The 14,333-nt window shown below is 46.5% G+C and overlaps 1 protein-coding gene across 1 annotated transcript in view; it reads right to left on the bottom strand.

The window, feature by feature from the left end:
• ABCC12 (ATP binding cassette subfamily C member 12) overlaps window positions 1-13,345 on the bottom strand; it is a 60,659-nt gene extending 47,314 nt beyond the window's left edge. Inside the window, 6 exon segments of the mRNA XM_018063266.1 lie at window positions 2,915-3,062; window positions 3,464-3,637; window positions 4,935-5,164; window positions 5,453-5,604; window positions 8,825-8,980; window positions 13,227-13,345. Coding sequence (XP_017918755.1) covers window positions 2,915-3,062; window positions 3,464-3,637; window positions 4,935-5,164; window positions 5,453-5,604; window positions 8,825-8,980; window positions 13,227-13,345 — 979 coding nt within the window.

The raw sequence follows: 14,333 nt of genomic DNA, 5'->3' as shown, positions 1-14,333 counted from the left end.
ATTCAACTTGCATCTCTTACAGTTCTTGCCTTGGCAGGCATGTTCTTTACCACTAGCGCCACCTGCTTCAATTAAAAAAAAAAAAAAAAAAAAAGGGCATAACTTCTGCTGGATCCTCCTGAAAATTAGTGTTAAGGGCTCCTGCTGAGAAGTTTAAACGAGAGGAAGCACAGACGGCCCTGAGCACAATGCCGGCATGTACTGGGGGCTCAGAGCTTGTCAGCTGCCATTGCTGGATGGCTTCCAAGGTCCTTTCTGATCTGATTCCCTGTGTGTCAGGAATCATACGCTCAGATGCCTACAGCTAAGTAATGTCAATAAAGGGAGCGGGCAGAGAGCAAGACCAGGGAGAGGGTGTCCCAGGCTCACTAGACTGTTCTGAAGTCTGAGATCTGGAATTTTGTGAGACATCGCCCTACATTTAAATCTTGGGAACTAATAGAAAAAGTTAAAGTACTGTAGGAGCCAAACAAAACACATATGCCAGCCTGAAGACTGCCAGATTGAGGCCCCGGCCCTGTATCTCAGGAACACCTACAAAACCCCAAGAACGTGTCTGCCGTCCGTAGTCCAGATGACACCAAGACTCTGTACCACTTTCGGATAGAATTCAAGCATCCCTCCCCTGGTGTTTAAAGTTCTCAACACCAACACCAGCCTCCTCCACAGAAACCCTTCCACGTTAGCAGCATGGTGCCACAGCCCTGCTCGGGGAGTGCGGCCTGTGGACCAGGTGCTGGGCTGAGCCCTGCCCAGGCAGGCTCTCACTAAGCTACTCTCCCCACCATGTGACAAAGGAGAAGCCATCACTATGCCCCCCAACAGTAGAGGAAAGTCTTCCTGGGCTAAGTGACTTGATCCTTAAGAGATCAGGGCAGAATTAGAATCCAGTTCTGGGATTCAACACTTGCTGTCCACATACTCTTCCCCTCGAGAACAGCAGCCACCTCCTTTCCAAGCACAGCCTCTAGGCCTTTGCTCCTGCCCAGTGGGGCTTCCCCAGCTCCTGCGGTGTCCACATCCCTCCTGTCCTTCAGGGCCTTTTTAAAATGCCACCTCTGCCAGGAGGCTTTTCCTCATCTCTCATGCCCACGGATCTCCTCTCAGTTTCTTTTATGGCTTTTTACCCATGTTATTCTATAATTAATTCACGTGTTTGCTTATTATTTTTAATAAATTTTAATCTGATGTCTACTATATGCCAGGGGCTGTGCCTGGTTCTGGGGAATATGGGGTAAAGAGGGTCTCAGCTTTTCCAGTAGGAGCAATAGACAAATAAACAAGTAAACAAGATCATTACAAACTGTGTTGGGTGATATGAAAGAAATGAACAGGGTGACAAGACTAAGAGCTAAAAAGGGAGTGGGACTGTGGTCAAGAAGGCCTCGTGCGTCACTGACATTACTTTAGGAGACCCGCAGTTGAGATAAAGTCAGCACAAACATCTAGCAGAAGACATTCAAGGCAGAGGGAACAGCAGCTGCAGAGCTCCTGAGGCATGAATGGATGCGGATGCTGTTTTAAAAACAGAGGATCCGAGTGGCTCATGCAGAGGTATCAGCCTGGGATGAGATGTGATGAGGTCAGGAGGTCAGGAGTTCAGCAGGGGTCAGATGGTGCTGGATCTAATAGGCTGTTGGAAGGAATCTGGACTTCATTCAGAAGTCCTAAATTTGAAAACACTTAAGTGTGATAAGAAGTCACTAACGATTTTTCAGCAGGGGAGAGACAGGATCTGATTGACATTTTTAAAAGGTCATTCTGGCTGTTGAGTGCATCATGGATTTTACGGGGCAGGCAGAAAGCAGAGGTTGCATCTAGAAGTTCTTTCCATAAATGGGAAGGGAGAGGATATTGGCTTGGACTGGGGTGGCAGTGGAATGAAGAGAAGTAGACAGATTCTGGATATATCCTAGAAGCAGAGCCAACAAACTTATAGCTATTTTTGAACTTAGTTAGCTCATCCTTCCTTCATTTTAAAAATAGAGATCCTTTCTAATTATTTTGTGTGACTCCTGTGGCCTTGTACATAGTAGAAACTTGGTACATATTTATTGAATTAAATTGAGTTACATTGAATTACATAAAATGGAATCAAATATAATCACATCAAATAAATTGTATTAAAGTGAAGTTCAAAGTGCACGGAAGTATTTCTGGCTCTTGAAAGAGGGTACATAAGGCCGCCAGTGTCTCAACCTGGGACACTTCCTTTGGCAAGTTCAAAAGCAGATTTTCTAAAGCCACTTTCGAAACAGTGGATACACAACTTTGGGCCCAATTACAGGCTGGTCTACACGTGTAATTGTAGATCCAGACAGTCAGCTGTAACAGTGGTTCAGATCATTAACTGGTCAACCACCTGAGTCTATGTCAGCAATTATGTAAATATTCCTGCAATTAGATTTGCATTTTTATTTGATTGGGAGTTTTAAATATCATCTTTAAAACAAAACAGCTATATATGCATTCTCCTATCTGCCTAAAGCATGTCAAGTCAGTGGGACATCCAATCCTGATGAGGCTGCTGCCAGCAAGGAGGGGACACGTGTATAAGTGTGAGTGCATACATGTGCCCATATGGAGAGCTTCCAGGTCAACAAAATAGCCTGAGCCAGCTCTTCTGCTCATAATGCTTTAGTGGATTATTTTTGTGAAGGGTAGCTGGCCAGTACAAGCACTCACCAGCCTCAGTATGGCTAAACCATATGCCACTCACCTACTAAGCTTTCGGTTCCCTAGAAGAGATGCCTGGGACTATTCCAAAATCTCTATACTCTTTTGAAAAGCCTGCAGATCAGCTTGGAGGTCCCCTCAGTCCATTTCCAGAATTCCCAAACCCAGAATCTTAAGAACCCATTGGAAAAGCACACTCTACGGGGTAAGTGGTTCTATCAGCAGTTGCTCATCCTACCTCGGATGGTGTTGGTAAAAGATTTCTCCCAGGCATACATTTTAATCAGCTTGATGCAGGTCAGAAACTCATTCATTGTCTGAACTCGCTTGTCTGTCACTGAAATTGCTGATTGTCGGAAAGCTGAATTGAGCTTAGCCAGAAACATCTGAAATCAAGGTACAGTGTTCAGAGAGAATTGCTGAGTTGTTGCTGGCCTAAAAATCCAGGGATTGGAGTGTAAGTGCCAGGAAAAGTTCTAAGGGAGAGATTCTCAGCTGAATCCTTCCATTGAGTTGTGGTCAATGTTCTCTGGGGACACAACCTGAGTCTGGCCAGGTGATATAAATGCATGAATCACCAGGATACAAGGGACGCACTGCGGACTTTAGCAAATTGAAGAAGCATGCCCCCTTCCCCAGGGCATTCAAAGTCAAGTTCTTTAAAAACTATACTGTCCATGAGCCCAAAGTAAGGGCTCAGGTTTCAGGGCCAGGCCCTGGAAGCAAAGCCTTCTACCCACTTCAGTGAGAGTGCACGTGAAATACAACTGCAAAGACCTGCTATTACCTGGATGGGGATGAATAGCATATACACGGATATCCCGATGAAAGCTGTGGGCCCCAGAATGAAAAAGGCGTACACTGCACAGACAGCCATTAGGATAGGGATGGTGGCTGGCAAGGGACAAAACAAGGCAGCTTCAAACAAGGAATAACTATCACTCGACAGTATATTGAGCACCTGGAAAGAAAGCACACAGGTTCAGGCTTTGGAAGGGCCACCCGAGCATTTCCTCAATGGACGGCCTTTGGAATGGCTGGGGCATCTTCGGAAGGAAAGGGAAAACTGCCTTAAAGGGGTTGGAGGTCATCAGAGAACCAACACAGTGAGTTTTGTGAGTTTCATGCTAGTATGACTCTGGAGAAGCCCATCTTTTAGGACTGAGAATCCCAATGAAGAAAGGCGTAAATACCACCTAGGAGTACGTAGCCAAAGCCCACTGTCTACCTGACAGCTCTCTCTCCTTCTTCTTTGTTAGCTCAACCCTGCTTAATCAGGGCATCCATGGGCCCAGGAAAAAGAGCACATTTCTAAGCCTGTTTTGCGGAAGCATTGTGACCATGCGTCTGCGCTAAGTGTAATGAGACACAAGCCAAGGAGCTTTGGGGGTGAATTCTGACAGGGAGCCAGCTCGACTTGGAAGACTTATCCCTTTCTCTTCTCTGCTTCTTCCTACCAGTTCTTTGAAACATGACTGGATGTCTGGACCTGCAGTTTCCATCCTGAACAATTATGGAAACCATGTACTAAGGTAGTGATAAAGAAAGATAGACGAACCTGGAAGCCCCCATTCCTGCCCTCGATCACCCTCTTTCAGACTCCTTTTATACAGAGTGAAATAAATTCATCCTGTTTAACCCACTGTTATTTGGGGGTTTTGGTTTAACACAAGTGAATCTAATCACAATTGATACTGGATGCTTTAAACAAACTGGAAGAGCAACTGAAAGAAACAGTCTCTTCCCTTACCTCACACTACCTAGGGTTCCCTTGGCCAGGGAAATATTCCCATGTAAAAGGTGAAGTTTTTATTGCTAAGGATTAAGGGCTTAAGGAAATGTCAACTCTAAAGTCTAACAGGCATGGTCTTTGTTGTGACTTGGCATCCAAAATGCTACACAGTTGGAATCATCAGATCCATTAGTCAATGTTATTAAATGCCGTAGCATGCTCTGTACTGCTTCGATGTCCTCACTGACAATCAGAGGGCTGAATGAGGTCAACCCTAAGCCCTGTTCCACCTGGAACAGGGAAGCCTTTCCAAATTCTTCAGCTCGAATGGAATCCTCCTTTCTCTGAATTCTTCTGATGGTTTGAGTGTCCACCACTTCACTTAGCAGGAAGAAGGGAAATGATGGACAGGACATAGACAACCAAAAGAGGGGGCAGATATTCCACCCAGGAAGCACACCTCACTCATATTCAGAAAAGTCTGAATGCAGCTTCCTTAAGTTAGACTCCTTCTGGACCAGCTTACCTCACCAACAGAGATGTGTGTCAGCGTCTTGAAGGACACCAGGTTTTCGAAAACCAAGGTGGAGACGGCCACCTTCAACCGGATTGCCGTGCGGTAATTTATGGCCCAGGCAAGGGCCCAAAAGAGGACTTTGGTAAACTCAGTGGTGAAAAGGGCTGCGCACAGGCCAACGCCAATCCAGACCTTCCTGGAGACGCTTTCGGTCTGCTGGAGGATTTGGTGAATGAGAACTGTCTGTAAAACAGTGCGGTGGGGAGAGGAGAGTGCCGCTGGGGTTCGAGGCAGGTACGGGAGGCTTCAGATAATGTCAGCAAGCAGACTTTATGAGGCAAACGTTTTAATTAATTTCAGTGGTAGCTGCCGTGCTTGACAAGGATTAGCTTTATGAAAATTCTCCCCCAAGGAGTGCAAAGATAACAACACTGTACTAAACCCACCAGCTCGTAGAGAAAGTAACTAATAACATTCTTTGCCAGTCTGGGGACCTGGGAGACAAGGGCAGGGAAGGCCCACTGCACTCACCGGCCCTATGGCTGCCATGACAATGCACAGGATGTTGGCCACGAAATCCATCAAAACACGCGTCCTCTGGAATTTCCAGACCACTCGGCCCAGAGAGGCTTTCTCAGGACCCATCCTCTCTACCTCTTCATCCCAAAGGATTCGAAATCTGTGACAAAAGAACAGGAAGAAGGAAGGGACTTATATTCCTTCCCACTTGCTGTTGAAAGCTATGCTGATGGATAAAACAGTGCAAGGATCCACAACCCACATCCCTGGCAGTGGCAGCTTCAGAACAGCATTAGTTCCGTCACCTTTTACAGCAGGGGTCCCCAACCCCTGGGCCACGAACTGATGCCCGTCTGTGGCCCGCTAGGAACTGGGCTGCACAGCGGGAGGTGAGCAGCGGGTTTCATCTGTATTTACAACTGTTCCCCATCACTCAGTTACTGCCTGAACTTTGCCTCCTGTCAGATCAGTGATGGCACTGGATTCTCATAGGAGCATGAACCCTACTGTGAACTGCCATGCCAGGGATCTAGGTTACACACTTCTCATGAGAACCTGATGCCTGATGATCTGAGGTGGAGCTGAGGTGGTGACGCTGGCACTGGGGAGTGGCTGCAAATACAGACTATCATTAGCAGAGAGATTTGACTGCAGCTGCTGCTGCTAAGTCGCTTCAGTCATGTCCGACTCTGTGCGACCCCATAGACAGCAGCCCACCAGGCTCCCCCGTCCCTGGGATTCTCCAGGCAAGAACACCGGAGTGGGTTGCCATTTCCTTCTCCAGTGCATGAAAGTGAAAAGTCAAAGTGAAGTCGCTCAGTCATGTCTGACTCTAGCGACCCCATGGACTGCAGCCTACCAGGCTCTTCCATCCATGGGATTTTCTAGGCAAAAGTACTGGAGTGGGGTGCCATTGCCTTCTCCGGATTTGACTGCAGAGACTACAACAAATCAACTGTTTCCAGACTCATATCAAAACCCTATCAGTGAGTGGCAAGGGACAATTAAGCTGCATCTGGTGGGCTCCTGGGGTCGTGAAGAGTTGGACACAACTGAGAGACTGAACTGAACTGAACTGGTGGGCTCCTACTGATTCTGCTTAAGGTGAGTTCTATAATTATCTAATTATATACCACAATGTAATAATAATACAAATAAAGTTCACAATAAATGTAACATGCTTATTATATGTAATACAAAATCAATAATATGTAACATGAAACCAATCCCCTCACCCCTGATCCATGGAAAAACTGTCTTCCACAAAACTGTTCCTTGATGCCAAAATGACTGGGGACCACTGTTTCACAGGGTGGGTGGGACACGGGACACAGAACAAGCTGGGATCTGGCATTTGGGCTCTTTCCAGGCCCTGATTTCCTCCTCCTGCCTGTCCCTGGCACAATACCAGTTGTGACAGAAACACAGAGGCAGTAGAGAAATCAGGAAGACAATTTCCAGTGCCAGGAGGAGTTTGTCCATGTTAAAAATCAGAACAGAAGCCAGTGCGCCAGGCATGTAGGGGCACAGGGAGGCAAAGCAAGGCCAGATCTCATGGGACTTCATTGTCCTCAGGAAGGAGATTAGATTTTATTCCAAGTACAAAGGAAGCCATGCAGGTTTTCAAGCTGATGTGACAGGATTGCTTTACATATCTAAGAGAACATCTGGCTGCTGTGAGAATGGTGGGTTATGAGGGTAGGGAGCAGGGAGACCACCATGGAAGCGCATGGGCATCCAGGTGGGAGGTGGCCAAGAATTTACAGAAAGGTAGACAGGGGAGACATTGGGACTTGCAGATGAATTAGATGCGGGAGAAAAGGGGAACTGTGGGAATGGAGTTGACAGAGATGGAGAAAGGGAATATCATCAGGTAGGGCTGAGGATCAAGAACATAGCTTTTGATGTAGGATACTTATGAATCATCCAAGTCCTGTTGGACGGTGGGTGTATGAACTCAGAGTCCGGAAGAGAGGCATGGACTGAAGATCACGTGTTATTAAGGTTGTCAAGCATGTGTTTGGAAAAGGATCTAAACTGATGTTGGGTAGAAGGAAGGCAACATTAAAAAGAGAGAGGGGGGTAGAAGGAAAACCTGGTACTCCCCAGACACTGGTCCAGCCCATTTCTCTCTGCTCCCTGGACTGTAGGTTTTGGAAACCACCACTGACTGAGATTTCTTCGAGACACGGATAAGGGGATGTGAAGGCACAATTGTAGGAGCATGATTGGAACTCACAGCCCTTCAAGCATATAGACCAAAAATAAGGAGAATTCCAAAAGAAACAAATGCAGAGAGACGACTTTGAGAGCTTCCCCACTGCTTAAAACAATGCAGCCATTAGCAAGAATGAAGAAACTGGGCTGCACAGCAGGAGGTTTTCATGCTGTGGAAAAATACAAACTCTTAACTGAAAATAGCAAAATGGTTAACCATGAAATAGTATGCTTCAGTTTTTCTTCAAAGGGAAAAAAGATGACCTGTGAGTAGGAAAGAAGAAGAGGTATTGATCTGCAGAAGATGGTAGCACGGGGTGTGTTTAATTAGAGTAGAAAAATTTCAGACAGATGCAAACCAGCATTTAACACTGTTGACCTCTGGGGAGTCAGGTAGGCGTGTGGTGGGGGCACTTCCACTGCTTAAACTTCTGTGGCTTTAACATTTCTGTAATGAATCTGAATTAGGTTGAACCACTGAAATGTATGTTTTGGCAAGTCAAAATTATCAAATATTTCATTTGGTTCAACCGAAACGTATTTTGTAATATGAACGTCTACGATGTTCTGTAATAACCTAAACGGGAAAAGAATTTGAAAAACAATAGATACATGTGTGTGTATGTGAATCACTTTGCTGTAACATCTGGAACTAATACAACATTGTTAATGGAGTATACTCCAATTTAAAATTAAAAAAAATACTTTTAAGTCCAATGACAACTTTTAAAGTGAAACAAAACACCGTGCCTGGCACGGCAGGCAGCAGCGCAGGTGGAGTCCAGCCAGCACAGAGCAAAGTGAGATTCCAGACACTCCTGTCCTGATGCGGTGATCCTACAAACCAGCTGACAGCTGTGCCCGAGTGGTCCTGAACCCTCAAGCCCTCAAGAAGCTCTTTCTCCCCACCAACTCTCCCCAGTATTCACCTCCCCGGAGACTAGGCCAGGAACCAATGAAAAGTGTGATTTTGCCAGTCAGACTGTGAAATATTAGCCCAGTCAGCCCAGCCCACATCTCAGGGAGGAGCCAGGGAGAGTGGCCACCAAGACTGGTGGGTGTAGATTTCCCCATGGGAAAACGGGAGCACATAAAAGGGCTCGAAGGTCCCTTCCCAAGATGGGCTCCTCTCTAGACGAAACAGACTGAACAAACCCTCGTACCTTTTGGCATTGGTGTCGGATGAGTCATACAGTGACAGCGGGGGCAGGGTGTCCACAGTCAGCGTGTGCTGGTAGCCTCGCACCATCACGGGTGTGAGCCAGGAGAATGTAGCAAACGAGAGGAGGCCTGCGTCATCCACAGGGTTGGGCGCCAACCTGAAACAGGCAAAATGCTCGGTGTCCCAGGGTGTTGGGGTCCTTGCCTTGAGTTCCTGGCTAGAATTCTAAACTACAGTGATAACCATAGCCACTCTCAGGTGGTGACTCACATCACAGCCCTGTGAGCAGCCGTGGGCTGGGCCAGCCCTTGCTAGCTTGTAAGAGCTGATTTTTAGGAATTCTGCAAGTCAATTCTTAAACATAGCCAGTATTAAAATTGAATTACATAAATGTAAGTAAATTATCTTAGAGACAAATGCAATCAATACGCAAAACTCATAGCTTCCTAGATTATTTTACTGGATTTTACTCATGGACGTGAATCTGAGTGAACTCCGGGAGTTGGTGATGGACAGGGAGGCCTGGCGAGCTGCGATTCACGGGGTCGCAAAGAGTCGGACACGACTGAGCGACTGAACTGAACTGAACTGATTCTTTCAATTGTTTAAGTCTATGGTCTCTGTGGTGGAAATAGCACACATCATAGGACTCTGTTACCATGCATCCCTTCGCAACTTTGCAATCAGTGACAGCATGTTGAAATAAGCCATGATGGGAGAATTTACACCATAAAAAATGAGAAGTGCTACACACGAGGGAATTCTTTTAGTGAGCCAGTTGTTAAACATTTAGCAATGACCACCCCACGGGAAGGAGGGTACCTGCTTCTTTTGCCGTGAGGAAATGGAGACCAGGTAGCTGATGATCAGAGGAGTTGGGCACCTGGCTTTTGCTCTTGGGAGGATGGGGAGGGTCAGAGCAGGGTGTGGGGGTGACCCTGCCCAAGGAGGCAAGAGCTAAAGTCAAACTCATGGTTTATTGTGAGGATGGAATGGATTAATGTATGTAAGCTACTACACAATACTGGGCTCCCCTGGTGGCGCTAGTGGCAAAGAATCTCTCTGCCAGTGCAGGAGACACAGGTTCAGTTCCTGGATCGAGAAGATCCCCGGAGGAGGAAATGGCAATCCACTCCAGCATTCTTACCTGGGAAATCCCATGGACAGAGGAGCCTACAGAGGTGGGCTACAGTCCATGAGTAGTAAGAGCTGAACACAACTTAGCCACTAAACAACAACTATGATATAAATATTAGCTAGCAGATAAAGAAGGAGGACAGGGGAGGTAGAAGGGAAAAAGGAAAGCAACAAGGGAGGAAGAAGAGCTGTGTTTCTGCCCTTGAGGAATTAACCATATAAGATGGAATAAGAGTCAGAGACACAGGGTGTTACCTCCTAATTCCAGAGTGTTTGCTGTATTCCGGGCCCTGGAAGAGCTTTGTACTTGTAGCAGATGCTGTCAAGATGCTCTGAGTCACAGACTCTGTGTAGACTTTGTCACATTTACCTCCAATCTCAGCTGTGGAGGACAACGCTGTGCAGCTTGGGCTCTGCTGACAGTGTCCCCTCTCACAGGTGTGTTGTGCCTCTTTTCACTACCTTCAGGTCTTCTCAGAGCATAAGTGTAGCCCAGAATTTCAGGGGGCTAACGACGGCTCAGACGATAAAGCGTCTGCCTACAATGCGGGAGACCCGGGTTCAATCCCTGGGCAGGGAAGATCCTCCGGAGAAGGCAATGGCAACCCCACTCCAGTACTCTTGCCTGGAAAATCCCAGGGACGGAGAAGCCTGGCAGGCTGCAGTCCATGGGGTCGCTAAGAGTCGGACACGAGGAGCAACTTCACTTTCACTTTCAATGCCCCCAGGAAGAAAACCTAACTAATGGAGTATAAGAGCCCACAGACAACCGCCCCCACCTCCCACCCTATGGGTAGAAAATTGCATACTTCTGGAGGGGGCCTCGTGGAATCCAGTCCCCATGTCCACAAGCAGTGACACTGACAACACACACGCTCTCCTTCCCTGCCGCACTCTCCCTGAACCTTTCCTGCCTGGTATCGCCTCACAAGTAAGCTACCTGCACCCAAGCTTTTGGCTCATGCTCTGCTTTTGGGAGAACCCGAGCTAAGATAGTGTTCAGTTCAGTTCAGTCGCTCAGTCGTGTCCGACTCTTTGCAACCCCATGAATCGTTGCATGCCAGGCCTCCCTGTCCATCACCAACTCCCGGAGTTCACTCAAACTCACGTCCATCGAGTCAGTGATGCCATCCAGCCATCTCATCCTCGGTCGTCCCCTTCTCCTCCTGCCCCCAATCCCTTCCAGCATCAGAGTCTTTTCCAATGAGTCAACTCTTTGCATGAGGTGGCCAAAGTATTGGAGTTTCAGCTTTAGTATCAGTCCTTCCAATGAACACCCAAACTGATCTCCTTTAGAATGGACTGGTTGGATCTCCTTGCAGTCCAAGGGACGCTCAAGAGTCTTCTCCAACACCACAGTTCAAAAGCACCAATTCTTCGGCACTCAGCTCTCTTCACAGTCCAACTCTCACATCCATACATGACTACTGGAAAAACCATAGCCTTGACTAGACGGACCTTAGTTGGCAAAGTAATGTCTCTGCTTTTCAATATGCTGTCTAGGTTGGTCATAACTTTTCTTCCAAGGAGTAAGCATCTTTTAATTTCATGGCTCCAGTCACTATCTGCAGTGATTTTGGAGCCCCTCAAAAATAAAGTCTGACACTGTTTCCACTGTTTCTCCATCTTTTTCCCATGAAGTGATGGGACCAGATGCCATGATCTTCATTTTCTGAATGTTGAGCTTTAAGCCAACTCATTCATAACATATTAATACTATGTGCCTGGTACATAGTAAACATTTCCCAAAGGGTAACGTTAATGCATCACATGATATAATCCTAACAACAGCCCAAGTATTTGGGTGATATTATGATCCCATTTCATAGACAGGAACATCAAGGCAAAAAGAGGTTATAGTACTTGCCCAAAGTCTTATAGCTAGTCAGTGGTGAAGCAGGAAATCAAGACCAACACTTGCTGACTCCCATCTTTCTCTTAAGCACTATATCACACTGCCTCTCCGCAAAATTGTGAACAGAGCCAAAACAGTCGGTAGTTAGAGCTCTCCTGCCTGGAACTAAAGATGGTAGCCCATGCTGTGACCCTTCAACCTTCACCTCTCACCTTAGAGGATTCACAGGTTTATCTTTGGTCTACGTATTCCGAAAGGAGAGCAGTGCTATGTCATCTCACCATGGAGATGTCACTTGGCCTTCTGCTGCTCAGAGGACAGGTTATAGAGCACTTCTCATGTAGAAAATGTGTGTGTGCTTGCGTGCATGTGTGTTCAGCCGCTCAGTCATGTCCGACTCTTTGTGACCTGATAGACTTTAGTCCCCGGGCTCCTCTGTCCATGGGATTCAAACCCTCATCTCCTGTGCTCCTGCACTGGCAGACAGACTCTTAACCACTGAGAAAAAGCAGCTTTTTAGAATATATAATTAATGTAATGTTAAGAATACACATATAGTAATATAACATCACATTATAGTTAAGGATGTGAGCTTGGAAATCAGACTTCCCGAGTTCCTATTCTGCAGTTTAACCCAATTCTCTCTCTCCATCTGTGTTCCAGACCCTTGCAGCTTCTTCCTTCAAGATGTCAGATCTGTTTCTCCACACACCTTGGATCTGGGCTTACATGTGACTTGATTTGGCCAATAGAATGCCGTGAAGGAAATGGAGAACCTAGTGCAGGCTAGCCTGCTGGAAGTTCATAGTCCCTGGGGCCCACCTTCCCCCAGCCCATCACCCCCAGAAGCACAGCCATCTTGCTGACCAGCAACGCATAAGAAAATCTGGTCAAGCCTCAAACAATCACCATTTATTTAGCTCAAGTTGCTGAACCACCTATAAAATTTCAAGCTAAAGAAATGGTGATTGTTTTAGGCTACCAAGTGCAGAGGCAGTTTGTTACAAAGTAATATCCAGGTGATTAACTTTGTGCACATTATTCAACCTTTCTGTGCCTCTCTTATTCACACATCAGATAAATATAATCACAACACCTCCAGGGTGGTTGTGAGGCGTGAATGAGAAGATATTTGTTAAGCACCCAAACAGGTCCTGGCACATGGCAAGCTCTCCTTAAACATTTGCTGTTGCCTCCTTTCCACCAAAGGAAAGGAGGATTCTTGAAGTGAATGGTCAATAAATTTTAAAAATGAATGGATGGATGGATGGATGGATGGATGGAAGGCCAAAAGTACAAGCATACAGAGCCACAACTTGGGGAGCAGGGGCAGTGTCCACTGTCCTGATGGGCTGGAAATGATTCCTGGAAGTTCTGCCCAGACCTCCCTTCAATCCTCCTCCTGACTTACCTTGCATAGGGTCTCACAGGGATCATGGTCTTCAGGCTGGGGTCATATCTCTCTGTGAATGATCTCCGCTGGCCTCGCCGGTCCAGATCAGAGATAAGGTAGGGGCCATCACCCACCATCTTGATGGCAGTCTAGAGCCCTGGGCTCCTGGTCTACTGACCTTCACTCTGCAGCAGAAAGGTGAGGAGATGAGGACACTCTGAAATGGGGTTAGGCAGCCCCTACTCCACCCAGATCAGTGCCAGTCTGGTTTCACCAATCAGCCTTTCACATCATGGAGGAGACTGCAGATCCCCCATAATTTCCTCAACTCCACCAAGAGCCTTCCTTATTAGCAAAGACATTCTGTCCCTCTTTTTTCCCATTTTGGGCTGACCGGGAGAAAAGGCTATGGCAGGTTTTCTACCAGGAGCCAGCCCATGACGAAGCCTAAGTACCAGCCCAGCAAAAGAACCCAAGAAGGTGTGTTTGCTGCCTTAATGTGACCCAGATTGACGTTTGTCACACATACAGACAGCCTTTTCTCCCTAATTCTTTCAGATACCCACATTCCTATGTCTCCAAACCCAAGGATCAGAGAACTTCAAAGAGACCACCTCTCAGGACCAGGCACATCTGATCAAGTCTGCATCCTTCCCCCCACTTCTGTGACAACTGTCCCAAAGAGAAATCAAAAATTTAGGTTGAGAGGACACTTTTGGGAGTGCCAGTCCAGTTCACAAGCCAACCACCCCATTCCCCAATCACCTAATCCTAAGTATCATAGAGAACAATTCCTGAAGGTTTTCTATGCCTAGTTCAAAGTCTTTCCCGGTACATAGCTCTATTCTTGCCCTAAAGTTCCATGACATTCTGCTCCTCATATTCTATCAATAAATTCTCTTTTTTAACCTAAATTATCCCAAGTTAGTTTCTGTCACTAGCAACTGGAACCCTCACCATTATAAATACATGAATTCACTATGGAATTTTTCATGACTAGAGACATAAAGTTAATCAATCCCCATTGAGGTTTTAATGCCTGATAGACCTATGGCATTTCAGAGTTGGAAGCAACCTCAAATGCAGTCTTTACAGGCTCCTCATTGTTCAGAAAAGTAAACAGAG

Source organism: Capra hircus, chromosome 18 (assembly GCF_001704415.2).
Source record: "Capra hircus breed San Clemente chromosome 18, ASM170441v1, whole genome shotgun sequence".
Taxonomy (NCBI): Eukaryota; Metazoa; Chordata; class Mammalia; order Artiodactyla; family Bovidae; genus Capra; species Capra hircus.
Note: the sequence above shows the minus strand (reverse complement) of the source record. Positions and strands in the feature narration are given on the sequence as shown.